Genomic DNA, 27,927 nt, shown 5'->3' with positions numbered 1-27,927 from the left:
ATCTGTAAAAGCTGAGATTGTTCTTCTTTTGGGGAGAATCATAGGAGGTATTCAAACTTTGGGATAATACTAGGTAGTTTGAGGTACCCAGAGAATGGATCAGAAATAAAATTGGTTGATGAGAATGGAAAAATTTAGAAAATGTTTCTGATCTCCAATGTGCTATCTAAAATGGCCGTGAAAGCAGAGTGAATAATAACCCAGAACTAAATGGCGAGTACACCCGATAGAGATACTTATGAGTTTTGAAGAGTCAGGTAATGGAGCTAACTGGTGTTCTTTCGTAATTACCTCAAACTACCTAGTATTATATTTCAGGTTGAGAACTGGACTGAAAGAGTAGAGGGGTGATAGGCAGTGTAAAGAGGTAAGGGAGATACAGTGGCCTCCACAATGAGGCAGGTAATGGATCTAACTGGTGCTCTTTCACAATTATTCTGGGCATGATGGGCTGATCAGCTTCATGCCGTGTTGTAGGACTCCACAAATATAAACCACATGTTTCAAGTGTGCAGGAACAATTGCACTTCCTTGATCTTTTCCTTTATTTGCCCCTGTGTGCCACAGTTTAACATCTGTAATCAAACAATTCACATGTGATTAAATTGCATATTCAAGATTTTATTCAAGGTGATTTGTACACATTTTGGTTGGACCATGTATAAATTACAGCACTTTTTATATATAGTCCCCTCATTTCAGGTCATCATGATGGTTGGGACATTTGGCTTGATAGGTATTTCTGATTATTCAGGTATGTTTAATTGTTTCATTAGTGCAGTTATAAGAGAGCTGGGCTTTTTCTAAGCTTTTGATCATCTTTGGATTCTGTCGTTGCCATTTATCAACACGAGGACCAGAGATGTACCAATGAAAGTCAAAGAAGCCATTATGAGGCTGAAAAACAAGAATAAAACAGTAAGAGACACAGCCCAAATGCTAGGATTACCAAAATCAACAGTCTGGAATATCAATAAGAAGTATTACAGCTCACAGTGTAACTGTCATTTTAAGGATTAGTTTATAGCTTGTGGTGAGACAGAGATACCAGCAAGTATTGACTATAAACAAAAGTTAATACTCTGTAAGAAGAAAAAGAACAATGGTTGTTTATTCAGGAAAAACATGGTGAGAGAGAGTCATGTGATTATGAGTCATGTGATTGAGGCTCTTAAAGAAATAGGATTCAGTTTGATCAGTCAGTCATATGATAAACAGGTGGAGTGACTTTGTGTGAAATTGACAATTTGAATGATTCTTCTTGTAACACCTTCCAGCTGGTGCTCCTCCCTTTTATTTTGGTATCTGTGTGGATCTTGATATTCCCGATGAAGGGCTTTTGGCCTTAAATGTCGGCTATCGTTGCTTTTCACAGATGCTGTCTAACCTGTTGAGTTCCTCCAGGACTGTGTGTGTTACTCTATTTTTCCATCATCTGCAGACTTCCTGTTTAGTGGCACAGATCTATCTGTCCTTGGTCTCGTCTATTGTCAGGATGAAGCCAAATCCAAAAACCTACAGATTAATTGATGTATTTGGGCGGCACAGGCTTGTAGACCAGAAGGGTCTGTTAACTTGCTGTTATATAAAGTTTAAATGACACCATATTTCTCCTGGTCAATCTCAAACCCAACAGCATGAACATTGATTTTTCTTATTTTAGGTAACCTCCACTCTTAACTGGTTCCAGTGTTTACCATTCGGTATGTCACCGAAAACTTCAATAGGTTTTCCGTGGAGAGCATTCTGTCTGGTTGCATCACTGTCTGGCATGGAGGCGCCAACTTTTAGGACAAGAATAAACTCCAGAGGGTTGTTAACTCGGCCTGTGTGACATCGCAAGCACCAGACTTCACTCCATCAAGGACATCTACAAGAGGTGGTGTCCAAAAAAAAGGTGATATGAAATTACACCATTAGGTCACCAGGGGGTCATCCTGGTGACCTTGTCTATAAAGCAGTCCAGAGCTACAGTCTAGCCTTCCAGTTCGTCTTGCAGAGAGACAAGACCTCGTAGTGTACCTATTAGTTGATTAAAGCTGTCTTATACTCGCACTGCTGGTGGGGTTATTGTCAGTACAATCTCCACCACCCAGGCCATGCCCTCTTCACTCTGCTACCGTCGGAAAAAGGTACAGGAGCCTCAAGAAGGGCACTCAATGGCACAAGGACAGCTTCTTCCCCGCTGCCATCAGATTCCTGATGCCCTTTTCGGGCAGTACTATTTTCATTTTTATATACTGTAGTCGCACTAGGCATGCAGCGAGCGAAAGGACCACTCAGTCGAAAGTGCGTTGAACCAACTGACTTTAATAGAAGACTCGCATGCATTTAAATCCCTCGGAACCCAATGATGCCTGTGACCCTGCCTTGCACCCGGAGCTCTCACAGTCGGATCTGCTGTGGACTTGCCCTCGACTCGTGTGGGCGAGCCACCACATTATTGTCGTACACACTACGACGCTGCCGCAGAGCACCAAATTTCATGACTTGTCCATGGCAATAAATTCTGATTCTTACTTCTGTACCCTCCCCTTTCCCTCCTCTCTACCGGTCTCTCCTCCTCTTGCCCCTTCTGTCCTGTTGCCTCTAGGCCCCTCGGCCAGCTTCCTTCACCCTTTCTGGACGTATTTCATTCTCTTCGTTTTGATGAAGCGTCCCCCCATCCCCAGCCTGGGAATTCATCTCACCCGCTGAATTCCTCCGGCAACTCTCTATTCCATCCACAACAGCTGGCCAGGAACGCTCGGCGCGTGCTCGATGGAAAGATCGCTCGGATTGGCTGGCCACGACACGGCGAATCTGGGGATTGGTCAGAGCGAAGAGGAAGTGGATACAATGTAACAAAGGCTCGGGTGAGTATCAATTTCTCCTTGAGCCTGATTGTATTTTGTTGAGAAAGAAACGATTCCAAAAAATAATTTGTAACTTTTAATTCTTATGTTTTCTTTCCTATTAAAGATCGCAGGGCTATGCTGACCGTGGCCAGGCTGATCCCAGCCCTCCTCCTCTCCTCTGGGCTCCTCTTGGGGAGGGACGATGATTCGGAATGGGTGAAACTCCCCAATAAATGTGAAGGTTTGTACCCCCTTTCTTCGTTCTGGACCATTGACCGCTCCACATGTGGCTCACAGAAGTGAAAAAGGGCCGTTTCGTTCCGTGTCACTCTCCAGGGGACTCTCCAGAAGGGGCACCTTGCTGTTGAAATAATAGTTGGTCGTTGCGTCGTTCTTGACCTCTTCAAGTCATCGATGGAGAGGGACTGATCTGGGAATTGTCACTGCGACCCACTTTCCTGATCACAATCCATCATGTTCAGTTTCCTGGATTGCAGCATTTTTAGGTCCTTGTGCCTCATGTGCGATAGGCCTCGTGATATTCGGTGGATCCAGTTAAAACGATTCAGGTTGCAGGTTTATTTGAAGGACTCCGATTTCAGTTGGAGTTTTTATCCATATACCTTTGGTGTTGAAATGTTTCACTGGAAACTGCTTACTGAGTGTGGGCATGGCCGATTAGCTCAGAGCCCAACCTACATTAGGCTCTTATGAGTGAAATACATCCACCCAGGAGTAACTTTTGAAGTACACATGGTCCAAAATATATAAGAACTATTTGAGTTGAAAGGTAGAGTTGATGAAAATTGTTGCGTGTGGAATAAGATGATTTTTGGTGGTTGTGATTTCTGTGTTGTAAATGGTTATAAAACAAACAAAAGCAAAAATTAAAACCCTGTCCCCCTAACAACGATACATGGCAAAAAGAGGCAACAATAAACCACTCCTGAAGGTGAATGGAAAAAGCCAACAAAACTCAGATTGTAGAGTCTATCTAAAGATGGTGAGAATAAGCTACATGGATCATACAGATCTTGTTTACTGTTGTTTACTATCTGTAATTTTAATTTATTTTTACCTGGACTTTCTTCTTCTTTTCTTTGGCTTGGCTTCGCGGACGAAGATTTATGGAGGGGTAAGGTCCACGTCAGCTGCGGCTCGTTTGTGGCTGACAAGTCCGATGCGGGACAGGCAGACACGGTTGCAGGGGAAAATTGGTGGGTTGGGGTTGGGTGTTGGGTTTTTCCTCCTTTGTCTTTTGTCAGTGAGGTGGGCTCTGCGGTCTTCTTCAAAGGAGGTTGCTGCCCGCCGAACTGTGAGGCACCAAGATGCACGGTTTGATATTATTATTTTCTCAAAACCAATAAAAAGATTGCGATAATAATTTGGAAATGGCCCTCACAATGCTTAGAATCTTATGCTAGAATTAGTGACTGAATATTGAATCTTTTCTAAACTTAAACAAGTTAAAGTATCTCTCAGACACTGAGCATGAGTGGGCGGGTGGGCAGTGTCCCCTCCATCTGAGCAGTCAAGCACATTTCAGTAAAAGACAAGATACAACATTTATTTGGGGATCGACAAAGTATCATCTTCTCCCGTAGAACCAAAAAGTGCTACTAAAAGTGCTTCTGTTCCAACTTTATAGCCAAGATTAAAGATAAAGTTTGGAAAACTTTTAAATATTACAGTTAAATGTGCTTCCAAAATGAATGAAAATGTGTCATAAAATCAGTTTCTTCCTCATTCTGCAGAAATGTTGAAGTGAGAAATTGCTGCTATTTCTTGTTCTATTTTAATCTGCCACAACTAAATTTACTGATGGTTTCTGCTTGCTAATTTTGTCAAAAATCATTATTTATTTAAATCTTTCTTGCATTCTCTCCTGTAGATTTAATTTTTTTTTCCATTCCTTCCCTTCCTAACTTTTCTCCTGTTCTGAAAGATTATCAACAAAGTCCATATCTTGATGAAGGGCCCAAGCTCGAAACATATCTTTTTGATATGTCACGAACACTGTTTGACCGGCAGAGTTTCTCCAGCATTGTGTTTTCACTTCAACCGCAGTGTCTGTAGACTTTTGCGTTTTACTTCCATTGTCCATAACTTTTTTGTCTTGCTCTACAGATGCCAACAAGCATGTCTATTATTTTCTGTTGTGTTACTATGGTTAAAATGTTATTTTTAAATTCTAATCTATCTGTGTTCCAATATATTCAGTATAATATGTTAAAGATTTAAACTGGAGTCTAAATCAGAAGAATCAGAATTTATTGTCATGAACAAGCCACAAATTTGTTTTGTGTCAGTATCACAGAGCAAACATTCATATAAACCACCTTATAAAAATAGTGCACAAAGTGTCAAAGTAAGGTTCATTGATCAGTCAGAAATCTAATGGCAATGGGGAAGAAGTTGTCCTTGGGCCTCTGAGTGCTCGTCTTCAGGCTCCTGTACCTTTTTCCTGATGGTAGCAGAGTGAAGAGGGCATGGCCTGGGTGGTGGGTGGGTTTTTGAGGTTAGAGGCTGCTTTTTTAAGGCATCCCCTCATGGAGACGTCCTCGATGGAGTGAAGTCTGGTGCCCGTGATGTCACAGGCTGACTTAACAACCCTCTGGAGTTTATGCTTGTCCTGAGATTTGGCCCCTCCATACTAGGCAGTGATGTAACCAGCCAGAATGCTCTCCCCCAGAACACCTGTAGATGTTCTTGAGAGTCTTCGGTGACCTACCAAATCTCCTCAGACACCTCACAAAGTCTAGCTGCTGGTGAACCTTCTTTGTGATTGCATCGACATGGAGGCTCAAGGACAAATCGTTGGAGATGTTGACACCCAGGAATTTGAAGCTCTTGACCCTCTCCACTACTGAGCCCTCGATGAGGACTGGGCTGTGTTCTGAAATCCTCCTGAAGTCCATAATCATCTCCTTGGTATTGCTAATGTCAAGGGCAGGGTTGTTGGTGTGACACCACTCAACGAGCTGAATAAATACAGCATGGGAAGATTTGAGCTTTGCTTTCTTTTTACCCCAAATATTTCCTGCATAACTGAAAAAGGAAAGAGTGGCAAATCCCTTCAATAACATCCCTCAATCTGAGCATAACTTCACAGGAATTCATTGTTAACTCCTATTTCCTGAAAATAAAATTGCACCAGTAGCTTCAAACGGAAGGGATTGCCCAAGTGAGAAACAGTAGGCTGATGTTGCAGAAGCAACCTTTTGGGAATAGCCAATCTGAGAGGCAAATTGATCAGGCTGGAAAAAGGGCTGGAAAAATCTGCAGAAATCAAAAGGTGTAAGCAATTCAGTAGCTTATTAGTGAATTGTCAAAGGAGGAAAAACCCAACACCCAACCCCAACCCACCAATTTTCCCCTGCAACCGCTGCAACCGTGTCTGCCTGTCCCGCATCGGACTTGTCAGCCACAAACGAGCCTGCAGCTGACGTGGACATTTACCCCCTCCATAAATCTTCATCCGCGAAGCCAAGCCAAAGAAAGAATATTACATTTGAATCAGCTATGTAATATTTAGATCATGCTTTCAATTTTATTTTGAAATTTCTGCATTCCCGTTATTCCCAGTATGTTGCCTAGAACCTTGAGTTCAATGTATTTTGGAGGCACAGGGGGACTGCATGTGCTGGATTTTTTTAAGATAAACACAATTTGTTGGGAGAATTCAGGGGGTCAAGCAAGATCAGTGGAAGAGAAAGCCTGGTTTGTCAATCCTGAGTTGGTCCTTGTCTCACCCCTCCCACCCTGGTCTCTTACACTTCTCTTCTACATTTCTTCAGTTTTGATGAAGAGTTCTGGCTCAAAATATCTGCCCTTTTTTCTCCCGCTGATGGTGCTTGACCCAAAGTTCTTGCAGCAGACAGTGTTTACTGTGCAATGTATGCTTATCACTCAACAGGCATCCAACTTTGAGTAAATGGCATCGTTTTGGAACTCCGATGATTGAGTCAAAATGTGAAGTCTTCCATCTAGGAGTCAATAATAAAGTTTACAATTGTACTTATTCTTCCTTTATGTGCTTCCCGTCCCTTGCTCCTTTGTCCCTCAGTTTGCAAGTATCTTGCTGTGGAATTGAAATCAACCTTTGCTGAAACAGGAAAAACCAACGAGGTGATTGATACTAAATACAACTTTATGGAAGGAAAGGGTTCGAGGATTAAATACAGGCATTCGTAAGCAAAGTTCTGTAAATTTACTTATTTTTGAAAGCCTGCTTTTTAAAATCTTGTGTCTTCTTTATATACCATGGGCCTAAAATAACAATGGGGTAATCTGTTTGTCAATCTCTTGAAAAGAAATTCTGAATTCCTGTTAGTAAATTTCCCGACAGAAAAGTGATGGTTGGGCAAGGTGAATTGCGGTCCTTTATATTCATATCCGAAGCCCAGAGAATTTAAAAATTAAACTGGCCCATGCCCCAAAGACGCCAGTTAATGTATAATCCCCGTACGTTTTCTGAAGGATGGAGGAAATCAGAGATTCCAGAGGCATTGGGGAGAATGTCCAAACTCTTTCTACACACACCAATGGATTTGAACTCTGGTCACTAGCACTTTAATAGCCAAGCATACTGCCCAAATGTGAGCAAGAATTGAAACTGCCAGTGTAAAATTCTGCTGTGTAAGATTTAGAACATGTTTTCAGTTTTATTTCAAATATTCTGCACTCATTTTATTCTCAATACGACACACATAATCTAATGTGAAATTTATTACAACAAATGTATAGCTTTTACAGCATATTCAGGCCAAAACCTGTACCAACCTATCCCCATTCATTTTATGTGCGTTTGGTAGCGCTTGATGCAGAAATTAATACTAGGGTCCAAAACAATCCTGAAGCTTTGATTGACATTCTTTGAATTCTTGAGTCGAAAATACACTTGCTCACAAAGTTAAAAGTCTTGCAGCAGTGTTTGATTAATGGAGGATATTGAACTAGGAGGGTGCTGCCATCTTAAAATAGTTTGATTCAATTCTTTGGGATTGTTAAAATAACATGAAAACAAAAGCAGCAAAAGAAGAGAGCTCGAAGTGCTTGGTATGTGAAGGAAAAACTTGCTTACTAAATTTTCAACTAAATAACCTCATAAATTATTTCTGCTTGACTGTGATTTTAAATGAGCATTTTTAATGCACCAACAAAAAGTGTACCCATTGTTTATTTCCGCATAAAATGTAAAATCGTGGTCAGTGTGATCAAGCCAGATTTCAAAACTAAAATAACTGTTGAATTTCAATAAGAAGTTTGAACATTAATAAATGGTGTCTATTTTTTTTCCTTTGCAAGTGATATTCGGTTGATCGAAGTAACTGAAAATATTTGTAATCGGCTGCTGGATTATAACCTACACAAAGAACGGAGTGGTAGTAATCGCTTTGCTAAGGTAGGATCTGATGGGCTGCCTTTTAGAGGAGGGGAGGAAAGTGGTCCTTTCGGGATTCTGAGAAGCATTGTAATTGCAGTTGCTGGAGGTGCAGCTTTGATTCCACAGACAATTAAAAAAACATTGAGCAAAGTCATGGCTTACAGCTGACTTCCAATTTTGTTCTTGGATTGAATGATGAGGCATATTGAAGACAGCATATTCAACGTAAGTGGAATTTTATTGATGAAAATGCTGTCTTCAATAGGGATTTTCACTAATAACAATCAAGGATGTGTATATACAAGTCAGGATGGTGTGAGGCTTGATGATGTGCCTGATTGGGAAGTGATATTAACACAGATGCAGCAGTTTGCTGAAGTATACAGACAGCACATTCTATATATTTTTTTAAACTTTATTTATTCGTTCAAAAAACAAATAATATATGACATATACAGCAATTAAACATGAACATTTAAAAAAAATATATATATAGAAAAAAAAGAAAAGAACCCCCCCCTTCAGCCAACTCTCCGAAGGAGAGCCATAAAAAAAGAAAAAAGATAGAATATTAAAGAAAAAGTTAAATATATTAAAATCTAATCAATATAAATTGAAATGTAAATATTCTGAATATAACAGCCACTTATTAATAAAAAAATTATAATTATTATGTGAAACATACATAATTTTTCCATTATTAAACAATATCTCATCTCATTATGCCATCTATTAACATCAATCATATTTGTATCTTTCCACATACTAGCAATACAATTTTTCGCTACGGATAAAGCTAAATATACAAAAGCAAGCTGGAATTTATCTAATCCCAAACCTTTCAGAGGTTCCAAATTACCCAATAAAAATACTGTTGGATCTAAAACTATTTTAATCTTATACAGATATTCTAAAAATGATTGAATTTTCTTCCAAAAAGATTGTATATGTGTACATAACCAAACAGCATGAAAAAAAATTCCAACCGTCTCACCACATCTAAAACACAAATCTGATTCATTAAAACCATATTTAAAAAAAATTTTTTCAGGTGTCAAATATAATTGATGTAAAAAATTGTAATTAATCATTGCATAACGTGCATTTATCAATCTAGTTACATTATCATAACAGATATCTAACCAATCATCTTCAGAAAAAATAAAACCAATATCTGCTTCCCATTTAATTTTAGATCTATCCCAACCCTTTTTATCCATACCATCCTGCAATATTTGATACATAAATGAAATATAACCCTTCTCTGGTACCTTCATAAGAAAAATCTCAAATTTAGTCATTTTAGGTAAAATCATATCTCTACCAAACATACATTTTACCAAAGATCGAATTTGATAATAAAGAAATAAAGAATTCTTATCAATACCAAAACCTTCTCTCATCTGATTAAAAGATAAAAACTTACCCTCTTTAAAACAATCTCCCAAATTTTTCACATCTTCAAGTCTCCAATGCAATAAACTTTGATTATGTATTGAAAAAGAAATAAGTTGATTATTATACAATGGAGTCAAAGCTGATAATTTACCCCTAGAGCCTGTCATTTTATTTTTCTTTATCCATAACTTCATTAAATGTTTTAGTATTGTTGTAACAAATTCAAGCGAAAATCCATCATCGCCAAGCGATTTACCATCTGGCATTTCCAGCATAGCCATTTTAATTTCCAAATCAGTAAATGGTTCTTCTAACTCCTGTATATCTCCATCCTCTAATATCAGTAAATTCAAATGTGGTTAAAAAAAATCAATCGATTCAGTTTCCTGTTTTCCTTCAGATGTATATAACTTTTTATAAAATAAACAAAATTCATCATTAATCTCACGAGATTTACAAGTAATAAGAGAATTCCGTCTAACAGCATAGTCCTCGATATCTGTTCTTTCTTTAATTGCTACGCCAATACCTTATGTGCTTTCTCTCCCCATTCGTAATACCGTTGTTTAGTCCTATTAATGACACATTCAAATTGATAAGATTGCAAAGTATTATATTTCAATTTCAACCTAGATTTTGTATTTTCTGATCTTCTGTAGCATCTTTCTGAAATTCCTTTTCTAACTCATCGATCTGTTTCTCTAATTCAAGACTCTGATTTAATTGATTCTTTTTTATTTTAGAAGTATAACTAATTATTTGTCCTCTCAAATAGGCTTTCATAGCATCCCATAATACAAACTTACTTTGAACAGAATTAGAATTTTCTTTAAAAAAAATTAATAAATTCCATATTTTTTAACAACATTGTATTAAATCACCAACGATAAGCTATTTGAATTTTCTCAGAAGTCTCATGTAAAATATAACAGAGAATGATCTGAAATCATCCTACTTTTATATTCCGCTTGTTATATTTTCCCTTGTAAATGTGCTGATACTAAAAAGAAGTCAATCCTTGAAAACGATTCATGTCTAGATGAATAAAAGGAAATATCTTTCTCTGTCGGATTAAGACGTCTCCAAATATCTACTAAATTAAGATCTTTCTTCAACGCTTGAACCTGAATTGCCATCTTGGATTTTTTAACTTTCTTCGGAGATTTATCTAATAAAGGTTCCAAAACACAATTAAAATCACCACCAACTAAAATATTATCATTAGCCTGAGCCAAACATAAAAATGCATCCGAAATAAATACTTCATCATCTGCATTTGGAGCATAAATGTTAAGTAAAGTCCAAAATTCACTAAAAATCCTACAATTCAATTTAAGAATACATCCTACCTTTTCCTCCATTGATTGTAATTCAAAAGATAAATTTTTATGTATCAAAATTGCTATACCTTTAGCCCTCGAATTAAATGAAGAAGAATCTACATGCCCAACCCAGTCCCTTTTTAATTTCACGCTTTCTTTCACATTCAAATGTGTTTCTTGTAAAAAGGCAATATTAATTTTCATTTTCTTAATATATGCCAAGACTCGCTTACGTTTAACCATAACCATATAACCATATAACCATTTACGGATCGGACTATTTAATCCTCGAACATTAAAAGTAGCAAACCTCAACTTCGACATATCTACTATTATTACTAAATACCAATAATATCTTTATATAAAAACTCAAATCAATGTATGTAGGCCCTCCAATAAGGAAAAAAATCACAAATTAAAAACTAAGAAAAAAGTTAAAAAAAAACAAACAATAAACCCCCCCCCCAAAAAAAAACTACCAAAAGGTAGTAATCCCTTAAACAAAAATTGGGTGTGGGTCACCCACCAGTGGCTGATGACTAGTAAAGAACTTAGTGCAAATCTCCCCCTCCCCAGCCAAACAATCAGTAATTATCAGTTTTATTCTTTCCAATAAAATAGCCATGTGGAGTTAAAAGCAGCACCGTATCATAGTTTGTAATGAACACCATCCTTTCATTTGCTCATTAACATTCTCTTTATTGTATTTTATTAATTGTCTGTGAAGGTTGGCATCATTTTGAATTTCTTTCTTTTTAAACTATTTTTATTGATTTTATACATTTTTTAAAAAGTTAGTACATTATATGGAATGCAAAATGTAAGTAAGAAAAAGTAAATATAATATGCAAAGACAAAAGGGGTTTCAGAGTTTGAGTTACAGGGAGCGGTTGAGCAGGCCGGGACTTTATTCCCTGGAATGTAGAAGGTGATTTGATAGAGGTTTTCAAAATTATAAGGGGGACAGATAGAGTCAATGTGGACAGGCTTTTTCCACTGAGAGTGGGGGAGATTCAAAGAAGAGGGCATCGATTGAGAGTAAAAGGGGAAAAGTTTAGGGGAAACATGAGGGGGAATTTCTTCACGTTGGGGTGGGGGTGTGGAATGAACTTCCAGCAGAGGTGGTAGAAGCGTGATCGATGTTAATATTCAAGGAAAGGTTGGATACGTATATGGATGGGAGAGATGTGGAGGGTTATGGGCCAAATGCAGGTCAGTGGGACTACTTGGGAGAGGATGTTCGGCACAGACTAGTAGCGCCAAACTGGCCTCTTTCTGTGCTATAAATGGTTATATGGTTATAAAACATCCAAGTATCATAATAACAAAAGAAAAAATAAAATAAGAAAATACTTATTTTCATCCAAAAGACTCCAGTCTTGAAGATCCCATTTCGGAAGGAGGTGGACTCTTTCCATTCCCATTTCTACTATTTCTTCCGTTTCCAGAACTACCAAATTTTTCTTTAGAAGATAATGGTGAGCTACGTCTTTGTCCTCTTATATCCGGCAATGAGTCAGCAAAAATCATTGCTTCACAATCAGTTTCAAAAATCCGAAATTGATAGTCTCCGTAAAAGACCTTCAACCTGCAGGGTAACAAAAAGTAGACTTATAACCTTTACGCCACAAAACTTATTAACTGGATTAAATCGACATCGACGTTGAATGACATCTTGACTCAGATCAGGATAAAAAGACTTTACTATTCTGAATCATTAATGGGGTTTGTCATTGTCTCGCATTTTGTACTGCAAGTCGAAGTATTGCTTCTCTATCCAAATAACTCAAACATCGAATTATTACCAGTCTCGGTGGTTGACCAGCTTCTTTTTAAAGCTCTATGGGCTCTTTCCAGTGCCAATCTCCCAGAGAAAAATTCTTGCCCTAATATTTGGCGAATCCAGTCTTTAAAGAAACGAAGACAGTCTTGTCCTTCTATACCTTCTGGCAAACCAACAATTTTCACATTATTCCTTCTGCTTTGATTTTCCAAATAATCTATTTTTCTTTCTAGCTCTTTCTCACAATCTCCTAATTCTATGACTGATTTTTCCACCTTCAACACTTTTTCTGTGTTAGAAGTCACTGAAAAAAGCAGTCTGAAATTTTTTAAATTCTTCAAAAGATGCATCCACACGTGCTTTAACCATATTTAATTCTGAACTTTTACCAGCGTTCATTTGAACCGTCTCATTCATTAGAGATGTAAACATAGGTTGAATAACTGCATTTAATTGCATACATTGTGAATCTGTAAATCTCAGCTCTGCTCTTTCTGACGTGGTGACAGAACAAGGTAACTGCAGCTCCTGCTACAATTCAACAAAAGACATTTTAAAAGATTTCCCAGCGACAGCATCCCGACTTCTTCAGGGAGTCACCGCTGGTCTCCCCCCACATCTTGTTGTCTTCTCATCCATTCACGAAGAAAAACGACTTCTTCAGATTGTAATGCTGCCTGATGCATTTCCTTTTCAGCCTCCACAGTCGATCCTTGGGATTTAGGCAATGAAGAAATTGAGCCTAGGGCTGCTTCAAGTCGTCTAGGCCCCATTTCTTCAACACTTTGAAAATGTATTTTCTTTTGAACTTGAGATTTAGTCTTTTTACCATTAGTGGCCATAATAATTCCTTAATACTTTAAACTAAAATTTAAAAAGTTTAAACTTGGAAACAAAGGGTTAAAAAACGGGCATTTAAAAGTCTGGCCAGAGAGGTCAAGATTGCACGTCTAGACTCTACGCCATCTTGCCACGCCCCCCCCCCCCCCCCCACATTCTATATATTCTTTCCAAATACTTCTTAACCTCAGATTTACAAATCAACACTTTTTTTGTAGGATTGTTATCAGTTCATTCTTAAATGTCAAAAACTGAGAGAACTGGAGGAAATATATGAGAAGATATTTGGATGAAATCCATTTTTATTTTGAATACCACTAACCTCAGATCTAAATCTCATTATGTAGTGGAGCGAACAACTTAAGTTCATTGAACCATAACAACTTCTGTTAACCTTGCCAAAAATATTGCTGATATTACAAATATCTCCATGCAGTTTGTTCAATATTTAATATACTTGCTCCCTTCTTTCTCTAATTAGTTTTCCCCCTAACACCGATATGATAATGGTGCATTTTAGCTTACTCTGTCTGTATCAATATAGAGATTACCTGGCATGTACTAAAGATCATTAAGGTAGTGAAGCCAGTAAACTATTCAGTGTTATTAGGAGTTGATGCTTGTGAGATCCAAGTGATGAATGAGATACCATAAAGAAGCCAATAAAGCTGAGGTGATGTTGGAATATATCTTTGTTAAGATCAATTCTAAGAAATCTCATTATTGTAGCCAAAGCCATTGATGTTTCATTTCTTTTCCAACCAGGGAATGAGTGAGACATTCCAAACTCTCCATGGTCTTGTTCATAAAGGTGTGAAAGTAGTGATGGACATACCCTACGAGCTGTGGAATGAGACTTCTGCTGAGGTCTCTGACATGAAGAAACAGGTAAGTGTGGAACACCTGAACTACAGCCTGAAGTAGACAGTGTAGGCGACGCTTTCCAAGTTTTAATATTCCCCAATTTCAAAACATGTCATCTTCACAGAAATGTAAGTGACAATATTCCAAATTACCATTTTATTAATCCAACAACTTCGTAGTTGCAGCTTTAAGTAGCTTTAATTTGTTGATATAACAGATAAACATTTTGCATAATTTTGCATTGAGATTTTCATACAATGAGTAAACAAAGCATCCTGTATAATGATTACAATATTCAACTTTTAAACAGATATAAAAAAATAAACAAAATAAGATGAATTCAAAGAAAAGTATCTCAAACTTGCATCTCTGTCGAGATTCTTCAAAGAATGAGATACAAGCTCCCAGTCCGCTCAGATATTACAACATATGAAGTCATAGTAACTATGTTAACACTACAAAAAAATATTATTTCTTGTAGGGAATAGGCACAAAATTAACAAGGTTTTAACCTTGACAGACAGTTGCTCCAGTTGGTGATAATTATGAGATATTTTCTATCTCGTTAAAATAAACAACATGGGGTGATTACTTGTTCCCTGTTATTGATCCATTGTAAATATAGCACCTTGTAGGCATTTGGACACAGATGCAAGAAACATTCTAGGTCTGGGCTTGCTGAGTTGATCTCCTAGTTAAGTAACAACACAATTTAAAGTTTCATCCTTGGTGCCACACCATTCGATGCCTTTCTCCGTTAATATTACTTCTTGCAGTCTTATAGCACAGAGTAATTTCTCCACTCTTCCAGTCTGACTTCCATTGGCTGTCATGTCTTCAGTTGTCAAGACTTTGCCTATCTACTATGATGTTCTCTTCCAAAACAATCTCTTTGAGCAAGCCCTAGGATCTCCTTCTGTGGTTCCACCTTCAACAAATTTTGTTTGAACAACCTAGTGAAGCACCCGTCAGCCCATTCCGAATCCAAGTTAGCTGAAATTAACTCCAATGCTTCAAAAGGTTGATTGAATTCAACAAACTACCTCCTATTGGTCTGTTTTTCTCTATGTCCGGCTGCACAAATTCAATAGCCAAAGATGTTCTCTCTCCCCCCCCCCAACACCCTTAAACTTGTTCCCTTACTGAAAACTGGTATCAATAAGATTGAAAGACTGCAGAGAAGATATCTTAGGATATTGCCAGGTCTTCAGGAACTGAGCTGAAGGTTAAACAGGTTTGGACTTTATTCCCTGGAGTGCAGAAAAATGATGGGAGGTCTACAAAATTATGAGAGATGTAGACAGAGTAAATGGGATACAAACCAGAGAACTTGAGTTAAGATTGAAAGGGGAAAAGTTCAGGGGGAACTTCTTCACATAGAGAAATGGAAATGTGAAAAATGTATATAAAAAAAGTTTTGGAGAGGTACATGGATGGGAGTGGTACGAAGGGCTATGGACTGGGTGCAGGTCAGAGGGACTAGACAGAATAATAGTTGGCACATTGCTGTAACTTTCTCTGGTTCTAAAACTTTTGAGTTGTGTAGCCAAAACAAGAGAATCAACAGCTTCTATCATCCTCAAGAGGAGGTATGGATGATACTTTCAGAAAAGTGTGCATTTAATTTTTAACTGGCCAAACCTCTATCCAGCAAGGTCATGAGACACCTGTTTAAAGAAATAAAAAATAAATAAGTTGAAAAGAAAATTCAGAAATAATTTTTCAAAAAAAAGTTCACCAAAGGACAAAATGTACATCATCTGTTTCCTTCACAAAGATTTTGCAGACTGATTCTTATTTTGATGTCAGTAAGCTGAAAGCACTTCCCCACCCACATCAACACCTAAGTGAAGGCCTGCAGACACCGTGAATGAAGTAAAAACACCGCTGGGGAGATTCAGCTGGTCAAACAGTACATTTTATGTAACAAAGATAAAGGTACATAACCAACGTTTCAGGTTTAAGCCCTTCATCAAGGTATGGAAAAATGTTGGCAGGCGCCTGAACCAAATGGTGTGGGTGGGGAGGGACAGGGGCAGAGCAGAGTCCCACAGGCAGGAGGGCACAGCAGCAAACAGGGAGGAGGGATGGCTCTGGGAAGAGAGATGAAAGGGGGTGGAGAGCTCAGGGAAAGAAGACAAAAGGAAAGGGAGGGAGATTGGAGAGTAGGTTAGCAGAAATCAGAAAAGATGAAGTTAATACCATCTGGTTGGAGAGTGCCCAGCTGGAAATTCATTGTTTACAAAAAGATCTGTTTCCCACCCTTGCAATGCTCGGTTCTACCTTTTAACCAAGATGCATAAACCTACTCATCCAGGTAGCCCCATTGTTTCTGCCTGCTCTTGCCCTACCAAACTAGAATCACCTTACCGTGACTCTATCTTTTCTCCCCAAGTCCAATCCCTCCCCACCTATATCCACGATATCTCACAGGCCCTCATCTTTTCAATGACTGCAAATTCCCTGAACTTGACTGCCTCATTTTTTGCTATGGATGACCAATCCCTTTGCATTTCCATCTTCCATACAGAAGGTCTCAAAGCACTTTGTTTCTTTCTTTCTTCACCCCCACTGCCTGGCAAAACTTGTTGAAGGGCTCCAGTCCGAAACGTTGGTGATGTATCTTTATCTTTGCTACATAAAAGGCACTGAGTTTCTCCAGCATTTGTGTGTTTTGTTCTTACTCTTTAACTCTTCTCCTTTGACTCTTCTCACCTCCTTCAAATCGAAGGAGTGGCCATGGGTACCTGCATGGGTCTAATGTTTCAGAGCCTCCCTGTTTGTGGGTTCTGTGAGCAATCCATGCTACAAGCCTACATGTGCAAGGCCCCTCAACTCTTCCTTCGCTACATTAACCACTATCTCAGGGCTGCCTCATGCACCCACGATGAGCTTGTCAACTTCATTCACTTCACTGCCAACTTCCACCCCGATCTCAAATCCACCTGGTCCATCTCTGACAACACTCTCCCCTTTCTTGATTTCTCTTTTTCCATCTCGGGAGACAAGGTTTCCACAGACATATTTTACAAACCCACTAACTTCCACAACTATATCAACTGCACATCCTCACACTCAGTCCCCTTCAAGGATTCTATTCCCTTCTCACAAGTTCTCCCTTTCTGCTACATCTGTTCCAAAGGTCTTCCAGTCCAGATTATCTGAAATGGCCACCTTTTTCCACAAACATGGCTTCCCTTCCTCTGCCACCATCAACTCAACCCTTACCATCATCTCCTTTATTTCCTGCTCATCTGCCCTGGTCCTCTGCCCCCAGATGCAACAAACACTGGATTCCCCTTGTTGTTACCTACCAGCCTCCACATCCAGTACATTATCCTCTAATTTCCGCCACCTACAGCATGATCCCACCACCAGACACACCTTCCCCTCTCCGCGTTCAATAGGGACTGCTCCCTCCATGACTCCCTTCTCCACTTGTCCCTCCCCACCAATCGTTTCCCCTGTCACTTTCCCCTGTGGCCACAGAAAGTGTCACATTTGCACCCACATCGTTTCTCCCTCACTACCATTTAGAGCCCTAAGCAGTCCTTTTAAACGAAGCAACATTCACTGTGGGAGTGATCTATTGCATCCGGTGCTCCCTTTGTGGCCTTCTCTACATCGTAAAGATTATGCACAGACTTGGAGATCGTTTCGCTGACAACCTTTGCTCCATCTGCATCAGTGACAGAGACCTCCCAGTGGCCAACCATTTCAGTTCTGCATCCCACTCCCATGTTCACGTCTGTCCAAAACCACCTGTAAATTGGAGGAAGAACTCGATTTTCCATCTGGGCCCCTCCAACCAGAAGGCGTTACATTGACTTCTGGTTTCTTCTTACCTACTCTCCATTCTCCCTCCTTCCCTTCCCTTTCCCTTTTTCTTCCTGGCTCTCCATCCCCTTACCTCTCTCTTCCCAGGGGCAGCCACCTCCCCCTGCTTGCTGCTGTGCCCTCCCTCCTTTATCCACCTATTACCTCCTGCCTTTGGGACCATGGACTCCCCCCCCCCCCCCCCCCCCACCATTTTGTTCAGGGGTCTGATGACGTTTTCCATACAAAATGTTGGTTATGTATCTTTGTTATGCAAAGTACTCTAAAAACACACACCATGTTGGAGCTGCTGAGTTTCTCCAGCATTGTGTTTTTACTAACACTTAAGTGAAATTGATGGCACAGAAATGCAATTGGTGGTACTGTGGAGTTAGTGAAAAGTTTAATGCAGATCTCTGGTGCTGTCTGGGCAAATTTTGTGTGACCTCCCTGTTGCCTCCAGTGAGAGTGTCGTAGTCAGAGGCTCTTTGGCTCAATTTGTCCATGCTGGCCAAGTTGGCATCTGTGCCAGTCCCACTTGCCTGCATTTGGTCCATATCCTTCTAGGCCCTTCCTATCTATGTATCCATCCAAATGTCTTTTGAATTATAATTTCCTCTGGCAGCTTGTTCCAGATATGAGTGGGAAAAGTTGCCCCTCAGGTTTCACTTAAATCTTTCCCAACTCAACTTAAACCTGTGCCTTCTAGTTAAAGAATCATCTTCCTTGAACCTCATGATCTTATTAATCTCCACATGGTCAAGATGTTTTTCTAGAGCAGGGGTGGCCAATCATTTAATTTTTAATTTAGACATACAGCACGGTAACAGGCCAATTCGTCCCACAAGTCCGTACTAGGGGTGTAGGTTAATTGGGTGGCACGGACTCATAGGCTGAAATAGCCTGTTACTGTGCTGTATGTCTAAATTAAAAGGTTGGCCACCCCTGCTCTAGAAGATGTTCAGGTTTCCTTCCACCCTCCAAAGACATGCAGGTTGATTGGTTAATTGGCATGTAAATTGGCCTTAATATGTAGACAAGAGGTAGAATCTGTGGGGAGGGGGGTAAAGGGATTGGTGGGGAGAATGAAATGTGATCAATGTAGATGAGCTCTTGATGCTCAGTGTGGATGTAAAAGCCTGTTTCTATGCTGGATGTCTGCCACTAATTGAATTAGGACAATCATTAAAAAAAGGGATTACATCAAGTCATAGGGCAAATGTTGCGGCTTCAGGGTTGTACCTGGACATTTTGAAAAGAAACTACAGACCGGTCTGATGAATGTGTAGATGGAAATGAACCCCAGGGCCTGAGCTGCAGCCAACAGATAATTGGATCCAATGATGTGGGAGATGCCATGACTGTTGGGTAATAGTTGCAAGATTGAGTTGAGTAAATAAGTTGCAGGAATGCATGTACCTTATGGTTTGTCACATTCTTATCATGTAATGTGATCATAATTTCACGTTTTCAACCTTGTAATAGTATTATATAATTTCAGTCAATTAAAGAGTTTTGAGTTGTACTGTTCATAGTGTTGACTAGCTTTACCCCCTGGCTCATCAGAGGTGATCACATAAATAATTATGGTGGAGTCTTACTTGAGAGGCCCTGAGCCTCCCATCTCACTGCTGAGCTGCCACACCACTGGCTTCAGCCCTTGAATGAAGCCTCTCCACATTGATTCGTTGGTGTGGAAGTGCTGGCACAAAGGTAGGTGTTCACTCCAGGGTCATGGCACAGCCTTATTTAAGTACGGGAATACATCCTGGTTACTGGGCAGATTGGAAGAGTAAAAGGCTAACGCATCAGTAGGGTAGTGCTAAATAGAGTCCCATTTTAGATTTTTTCTTTAAGTGATATGCCTGTGTTGGTACCTGTTTTTATTCAAAGTCTGTGCTCTTTTTAATATCACAGTGCGATGTGATGGTAGAAATGTATGAGGATGCTATTGAGGACTGGTACAAAAATCACCAAGAGGAGGACCTCGCTGTATTCCTTTGTGAACGGCATGTGCTAAAGCCCCATGAAACAGGTATAAACCTTTTTAAAAAGTCCAGAAGGTGTTAACTTGGATGGCTTTGATTTTTTTGCTGTAGGTTTACAGAATTTATTGTCATGAAATAGTGTTTTGCGGCAGGATCATAATGCAAACATTCGTATAACCATCCTGCAACATTACTATAAAAAATAGTCGTGCACGAAAAGTGAGGCAGTGTCTTTGGTTTATTGATTATTCAGGAATCTGATGGCTGCAGGGAAGAAGCTGTCCTTGTGCCACTGGGTGCTGGTCTTTAGGCTCCTGTACCTTTTCCCTGATGGTAGCAGAGTGGTGGGGGTCTTTGAGAATAGAGGCTGCTTTTTGAAGACACCGCCTCATGTAGTTGATCTCAATGGACTGAAGTCTGACACGTGTGATGTCGTAGGCCGAGTTCACAACCCTCTGGAGTTTATTCTTCTTGAGAGTTGGCACCTCTAGACCAAGCAGTGATGCTACCAGCTAGAATGCTCTCCACAGTACACCTGTAGAAATTTATGAGAGTCTTCGGTGACATACCGAATCTCCTTAGACATCTCACAAAGTATAGCACTGGCAAGCCTTCTTTGTGATGCATTAATGTAGAGGATCCAGGACAGATCCTCGGAGATGTTGACTCCCAGGAAATTGAAGTTCTTGACCCTCTCCACTACTCAACCCTTGATGAGGATTGGGTCATGTTCCTTTGACTTCCTCTTGAAGTCCACAATCATCTCCTTGGTTTTACTGATGTTGAGCGCAAGGTTGTGGTCATTACACCATTCAACGAGCTGATCCATCTCCCTCCTGTCCGCTTCCTCATTGCTGTTTGTGATTCTGTCAACAACTGTGGTGTCCTCGGCAAACTTGTAGATAGCATTGGAATAGGGCCTGGCCACACAGTTGTGGGTGTATAATGAGTAGACCAGTGGGCTAAGCACATATCCTTGAGGTGCACCTGTGTGGTTGATCAGTGCAGAGGAGATGGACATTGTTTCCAATTTGTACTGACTGTGGTCTTCCAATGAGAAAGTCAAGGATCCAGTTGCAGAGGGGGCTACAGAGGCCTAAAGTTTGTAGCTTCTTGACCAGCACTGAGGGAATAACAGTATTGAAGGCTGAGCTGTAGTCGATGAAGAGCAGCTGTATGTAAAAAAACTCTCCTTCGTCCTCTCTCTCTCTCTCTCTACTTACTTTTTTTTTTAAAAACTTTGTTTTGGGCTCTTTTATCTGTTGAAATGTTACATTCAATACATTTCTTTGGCAGTATTTGATATATGTCTTGATTTAATACCTTGATGAAGGGCTCAAGCCTGAGACGTTGGTTCTGTATCTTTTGCTGTACAAAGTATACTGTTTGACCAGCTGATTTTCTCCAGCTTTGTCTTTTCTACTTTTGTTATTATGTCAGTCAATTTACTTTCTTGTTTCCTGAGTTGAGACCCGCTGAACTGGCTTCTCATTTGAGGAATCTTAGTCTGGTAGCACTTTTTTGTTGTCTTAAAGAAGAGGACTGCTGGATGGTTAAATTGAGCCACACAGGTTGAAGTGTTTATTAACACAAAAGGAGGATGCTTGGCTCTTCAAGGGTTTACTGGCTCTTTCAGATAAAAGTCCCATTACTCCCTTTCCTCATTTTGTTGTACTTGTTTTCTCAAAATATTTCTCCAGTTCCTTTTTGAAGGCACTGTGTCCCTGCTGTTTGGCAGTAGATCACAAACATTAAAAATAATTCTTGAGCCTTTTGTGATTCTTTTGTAGTCGTCTTAAACCTGAGCACTTTGTAAATTGGGGTTTCTGCTTTTATTTTGCTTTCTTTTGTAATTTAGAATTTTAATTACTTTCATCATGTAGCTTCTTTTGCCTCTGTAGACGAAGGAAGAGAGCCAGTGAACGCCTCTATACTTCCCTCTGTAGACGAAGGAAGAGAGCCAGTGAACAGCTCTATACTTCCCTCTGTAGACGAAGGAAGAGAGCCAGTGAACGCCTCTATACTTCGCTCTGTAGACGAAGGAAGAGAGCCAGTGAATGCCTCTATACTTTCCTCTGTAGACGAAGGAAGAGAGCCAGTGAACGCCTCTATACTTCCCTCTGTAGACGAAGGAAGAGAGCCAGTGAACGCCTCTATACTTTCCTCTGTAGACAAAGGAAGAGAGCCAGTGAACGCCTCTATACTTTCCTCTGTAGACAAAGGAAGAGAGCCAGTGAACGCCTCTATACTTTCCTCTGTAGACGGAAGAGAGCCAGTGAACGCCTCTATACTTTCCTATGTAGATGAAGGAAGAGAGCCAGTGAATGCCTCTATACTTTCCTCTGTAGACGAAGGATACCACATATGTTATTTACTTGTCCCACCAAGTTCACTATAAGCAAACTTTGAGAAGCTGGACGGACTCAGTGGGCCAGGTGTCATCTGTGGGTAGAAATGGTCAGTTTATTTTTCTGGGTCGCCTCTCTTTATCCAGACAAACCTGTTCAATTTATAGTCCATCTCCAATTATCCCTGAAGTAAGAAGGCAAGAGCCATGTTGGTGGATGTACTTTATTTATGCCAGACCAGAAATGAATGTGTGATCCCTTTCTTCAAGGACATTAATGATCCAGAAAGGCTTCCAAATTAGTGTTTTGTTTTTGCAAAGTAAATTCATTTGATTTAATTTTTGAATTTAAAATCTTAAGCTACTATGTGAGAACATGACAGCAAAGTACAGGCCCTTCAGCCCACAATGTTGTGCTAACCAATGTGAACCTACATCACAACAATCTATTTTTCACACCCTTTACCCCCCTTTTTTCTTACATTCATGTTCCTGTCCAGGAGTCTTTTGAATGCTCCTATTGTACCAGCCTCCACTACGACCCCCAGCATTGTATTCCAGACACCTGTTACTCTGTATAAATGAAAAAGCACCTTATTTCTGACATCTCCTTCACTCACTGTAAACAGATGTCCTCTGGTATTTACTATTGTACTGAGATTCCAATTTGTGCTTTTGGATCCAGCGACAAAACTTTGGCTGCTTAGTCCAGTAACCTAACCACCACATTGCTATACATCAAAATCCTCAAATTCAGCCCCACCCTTTAAAATTGTCCTAGCTCATAGCAATTCATACAAAAAGGTAATTTATGCAAAAATGTATCAACTTCACCTGCCATTTTATCAGAGGACTTCTCAAACTGAACATGCACTATCAGGATCATTGGGCAATCCAGTGTAATTTTTGTTCCACTGAAACAATACTCATAATCTGTTAAAGACTTTCAGCCACTAAGGTTATGGCTCCCTTGATAAATCTGCGAATAATGCACCTGTTTTATTCTACTTCAGGATGTTTGAAGGAAGAATGGACAGGCCAGAAGGGAGACCCTGCAGCCATTGACATGGACAAGAAGAAGAAAAGAAAGAAAAAGAAAGATAAAGAGGCCAAGAAAGAGGACAGAAAGAAAGGGAAGAAAAAGAAACCAGAAGATGAGCAAGAAAAAGAAGACCTGTTATCAGATGTTAAGCAAACAAAGCAGGAATTGCCTTCTTCCCATAGACCTGATGAACTATAAAGACTGAAGGAGAAAGCATTGATTTAGAACAGTGCGTTTTAAGAGCATCATTGGTTTAAAAGAAAACATTGACCTAAACAATTGGTCTTTTCTCTTCATGTGCATTTGAAATAGATTTAAATTAGTGGTTTTCAAACTGCCCCCAGACTCTCAATCCCTCGGCCGTTGGTGCTCTGTGATTAGTAATGGATTGCTCAAGATGGGACGTGAGTGGGATGGGAAGGTTGAGAATCACTGCTATAGATCCAATTGTTACCGAAATATTTTGCTTTGAGAAAAATTGTCATTGGCCCATTTCCTTTGGAGTTAGGAAACCCTGCACATGACGAGTCAATGAGGGATGATTAAGACAGTGGTTTTCAAACCTTATTCTTTCTACTCACATACCACCTTAAGTAATTCCTTACTAATCACAGAGCACCTGTGGCATAGGGATTATTTAAGGTGGCATGTGAATTTAGGGGGGCAATTTGAAAACCACTGATTTAAATGAATCAGGACTTTTGTCAACAAATGGTTCTTCTTCCAGCTATTAGTTTGTTATTATTCTCCACATAATTCCTTTCCATTGGAACACAGAATTCATTTTAAATGCTATTTTATGACTGGATGCCACATCCTCTGCTTAACAGAAGACCTCTTTAGTTGCTTTACCGATCCAGTATTAGAAACAGTAAGAATTGGTATTGTACCACACTTTATTTAATCGGTGTGGCCGTGATTCCATAATTAGTTAAGTCAATTTTGCGCTGCTTTCCTCACCTGTAATTAACACGTAATTGGTCATTTGGATGAAGGAGTGGTGCAACTGCATTCAAATGTCAAGTTTTAAGGTACATAAACATCTGGAAGAAGTTTTAAATTGATAAAATAGAATCAATTATATTTTTTCATTGTTACTGTTTTTCTGCTTTATACAAAAAAATGCACATCTAAAACTCCAAGAAAATCTTTTAAAAACTTGAACATTTAGAAGTCCATTAATTTATTTCCAGTATTATCTGAAAACAACCCCATTGATGTATTTCCATAAAATCCATCTTCAAAGCATCAGTAAAAATCATTGAATCCCTTTATTAAAAATTGAACTTATTATTAAGTCAACCTTAACTTGTTATTAAATCAACCCTTCTACCCCAATAGATTTTCACCAATACTGCAGAAAAATTATAATTCTGACTAGAAGAGTTGGGCAAATGACTGCTTCGTGCATTAATGACAATTTGAAGGTAAAAAAAACACAAACAAGTGTGTACATTTTACAATGTCATCAGTGACTTGGATTTTTAAAGATACATTTTGTGCTCTTCAATTGAAGGCTACTTTACAAAACTCGGTAGGAATAGGTGGAATGCTATTCATTGTTTTTGAAACAAACCCATAATTTTATTGCAATCAAGTTGGAGTTGGATGGCCAAATAAAACTGATCACTTTCATCACCTGGATTTCAGGAATTTTCCATTCAATTCTGGTGGTGACTTCTGTAAATCAATAACTAGTGCTGCACCACTCCTTACTGAACTGTTTGAGAATGACAGTAGTAGCAAGAGATGCTGTGGAAATTCACAGCATCCAAGATAAAGAATAATAGACTTTGGAAGAATAATGCTTTATATTTGTAAAAGGACTCAATTGTGTCTTTCCTTTTTCTGCTGGATGTGGCTGTTGTACTTTCTCAGATCATGTATAACATAATTTCACTGTATCATGATGTTGGTACAATTTAAACACCTGCCTCTATAATTTTGAAGTGTGTTGCTGGACCTTGCCATTTAGTATTTAGGTCAGGAATGTGCATGAGTTACAGCAGGATTCACTGGAAGAAATTCTCATAATGCTGAGAACATCTAAAATACACCAAAAGGCTCACATTGTTTACAAAAGATTGAAACATTAACCCCCCCCCCACTTAGATGTATAAGAAAATGTGGGTAGGTAGATTACCCAACTACCACTGCAAATTATGCAAAAGAGTACAGTGGCAGGAGTTTGTATAGACTTTCATTTGAACAGAGGAAAATGGTTGGATGCAACTGAAGCAAAAGCAAATAGCCAAGAATAAAAGGAATGTTTTTCATCAAAACTTTAGGTCTCTGGAATGCTGCGCCTTTTCGAGGTGGGGATCAGATCATTAAATATATTTCAAGTGGAGATATATTTGAAACATGTGGATTTGAGAGTTATGTGGAACAGGCACTAAAAAGTTGAGATTAAGACTGATCTAATTCGATCATATGGAACAGTGCAGCTTGGTGTTAGTGTATCTGACAAATGGAGTACTTTGATTTTGTTTGAAATGGTGCATTGGAGCCTATAAACCTAAATATTTAGTCGACTGTGTGATATTCATGTATTTAATTTGAAAACACTGATGTGTATTCCTTTTTCAGGGTTGCAAAATTAATTCATTAATTAGACTAAATGGAACTTCACTCAACCCTTTTACCTCTTCACACCCTCCTACTCCAGAGGGAAACACAAACCCCACTTCCAGGATGGAATTATTTGTGTCAATCACCATCTAGATTTTCTTTTTTTAATGTAAGCATTAAAATACCATCAGGTTTTCCCTTTTATCTGGTATCTTTACTGAGACTACAAATGCATACTTAGAGCGGGACACATAGGTAACAGAAAACACACCACTTCTTTAAGGTGATTGTAACAATTTGATACTGTATTAAAACTAGACCTTTCCCTATCCCAGAGATGCATGTCTGCCCTAAACAGTATTGTTTCGGTTTGGGGACCTTTCCATTCAACAGTGGGGAACTCTGTAGGGAATCTTTTTGTGGTCATCCACTTCAATTTTTGTTCTACGTCAACTATTGATCCATGAATGGTCATTGTTGGAGTCTAAAAACTGATGTTGCATCCAGGAATGTAAGAATGTAGATAAAATGTGGAAAAGGCAGTGTTTCCCTCAGTTGCTTTAACTAATGGCCTGCCCATTCAATGAGTATGATTTGCCCCTTAAATACGTGATGGCGTTGGAGAAGGTAAAGAGAAGGTTTAATGGAATTATATCAGGAATGAAAGGGTTAGCAAATGAAGAATGATTGTCAGCCCTTAGATTGTACTTAGAGTACAGAAGGATGGGTGGGGGGGGGGGAAGAGACCCCATTGAGGCATTTCTAATGCTGAAAGGCCTGGACAGAGCAAGGATGTTTCCCACGTTCGGGGATTCTAGGAAAGGGGGCATAACTTCAATTTAAACAGATGTGGAAACATTTCTTTAGAGGGTCTAGAGTCTGTTGAAATGTTGCTACAGGTGACTGTAAGCAGGTTCATTGGGTGTATTTAAGACTAAGGTGAACTTAATCACCTTGCTACAAAATTCTATGATACGATCACATTTTCCTAAATACCCCTTAACTATCATATTAATGAACCCTTTCTCATTGCAGAATACTAGATCAAAAAATCACCAATTAATTCATTGGCTCCTCAAAATACTGACAGATAAAACCATCTTATTTACTCTGCATTGACACAGGTAATTTGGTTTTAAGTGTACATATAAAGTCCCCCATTTATTATTGCATCATCCTTGTATGTGCCTTTAATTTCTTGATTTATCACCACTGTACTGGGCCTAAAGATAATTCCTTAAATGTTTACAGTTTTTTGTTCTCAACTGCAGCCAAACTGATAAATGTTTTTTTTTGGACTAATATTCTGTCGAAACAAGAGTAGGGGAATGATAAAATTAATGGAAGTGCCCTAATGAGAGTCTTCTAAGGCCAGGGCACTTTAATGAAATCATATCATACCAATCAAAGCACAAAATTTCTCAATTTATAAAATGCAAAGTGCAAAGTCACATTGATTCCATGTAATCGTACTTTTTCTGGTTGCACGGGCAGTAGAATTTACTATCTCACATCTGGGGTTTAGACAAATATCTGACTTGAAATTTCCTGTTTATTATCCTAGAATATTTCGCGCTTATTTTTCACGTAGATCATAACTATGTTTTTTTATTGTGAAAAATGATCTATCCATTCACAATAATTAAGTAGTAGCTATAACAAGATTATATTTAAGAGGGCTGGGAATTTCAATTCTGCCATCTGGTGGCAAATAAATTTGTAACTGTTCTGAA

The 27,927-nt window shown here is 39.1% G+C and overlaps 1 protein-coding gene and 1 long non-coding RNA gene across 2 annotated transcripts; one reads left to right on the top strand and one right to left on the bottom strand.

Moving 5' to 3' along the window:
- Positions 1–600: 600 nt before the first annotated feature.
- On the bottom strand, positions 601–3,077 carry LOC138740310 (uncharacterized). The gene is made up of 2 exons (XR_011342820.1): positions 2,691–3,077; positions 601–897 (listed from the first exon to the last, which is right to left on the bottom strand). It is a non-coding gene; the product is annotated as an uncharacterized lncRNA (long non-coding RNA).
- Positions 2,748–27,927, top strand: cnpy3 (canopy FGF signaling regulator 3). Its single transcript, XM_069892773.1, has 7 exons — positions 2,748–2,855; positions 2,962–3,078; positions 6,904–7,027; positions 8,145–8,241; positions 14,332–14,454; positions 20,164–20,281; positions 23,595–27,927. The coding sequence occupies exons 2-7, from the start codon at positions 2,973–2,975 to the stop codon at positions 23,819–23,821; spliced, it is 795 nt and encodes a 264-aa protein (XP_069748874.1). The 5' UTR covers positions 2,748–2,855; positions 2,962–2,972; the 3' UTR covers positions 23,822–27,927.

Source organism: Narcine bancroftii, chromosome 8 (assembly GCF_036971445.1).
Source record: "Narcine bancroftii isolate sNarBan1 chromosome 8, sNarBan1.hap1, whole genome shotgun sequence".
NCBI lineage: Eukaryota > Metazoa > Chordata > Chondrichthyes > Torpediniformes > Narcinidae > Narcine > Narcine bancroftii.
Note: the sequence above shows the minus strand (reverse complement) of the source record. Positions and strands in the feature narration are given on the sequence as shown.

Excerpts from the sequence above, each read along its gene's own strand:
- cnpy3 (XM_069892773.1), top strand. The coding sequence starts at position 2,973 with ATGCTGACCGTGGCCAGGCTGATCCCAGCCCTCCTCCTCTCCTCTGGG. Across the intron at positions 3,079-6,903 it reads ACTCCCCAATAAATGTGAAG|TTTGCAAGTATCTTGCTGTG; the intron begins GTTTGTACCCCC and ends TTTGTCCCTCAG. Across the intron at positions 14,455-20,163 it reads TCTCTGACATGAAGAAACAG|TGCGATGTGATGGTAGAAAT; the intron begins GTAAGTGTGGAA and ends TTAATATCACAG.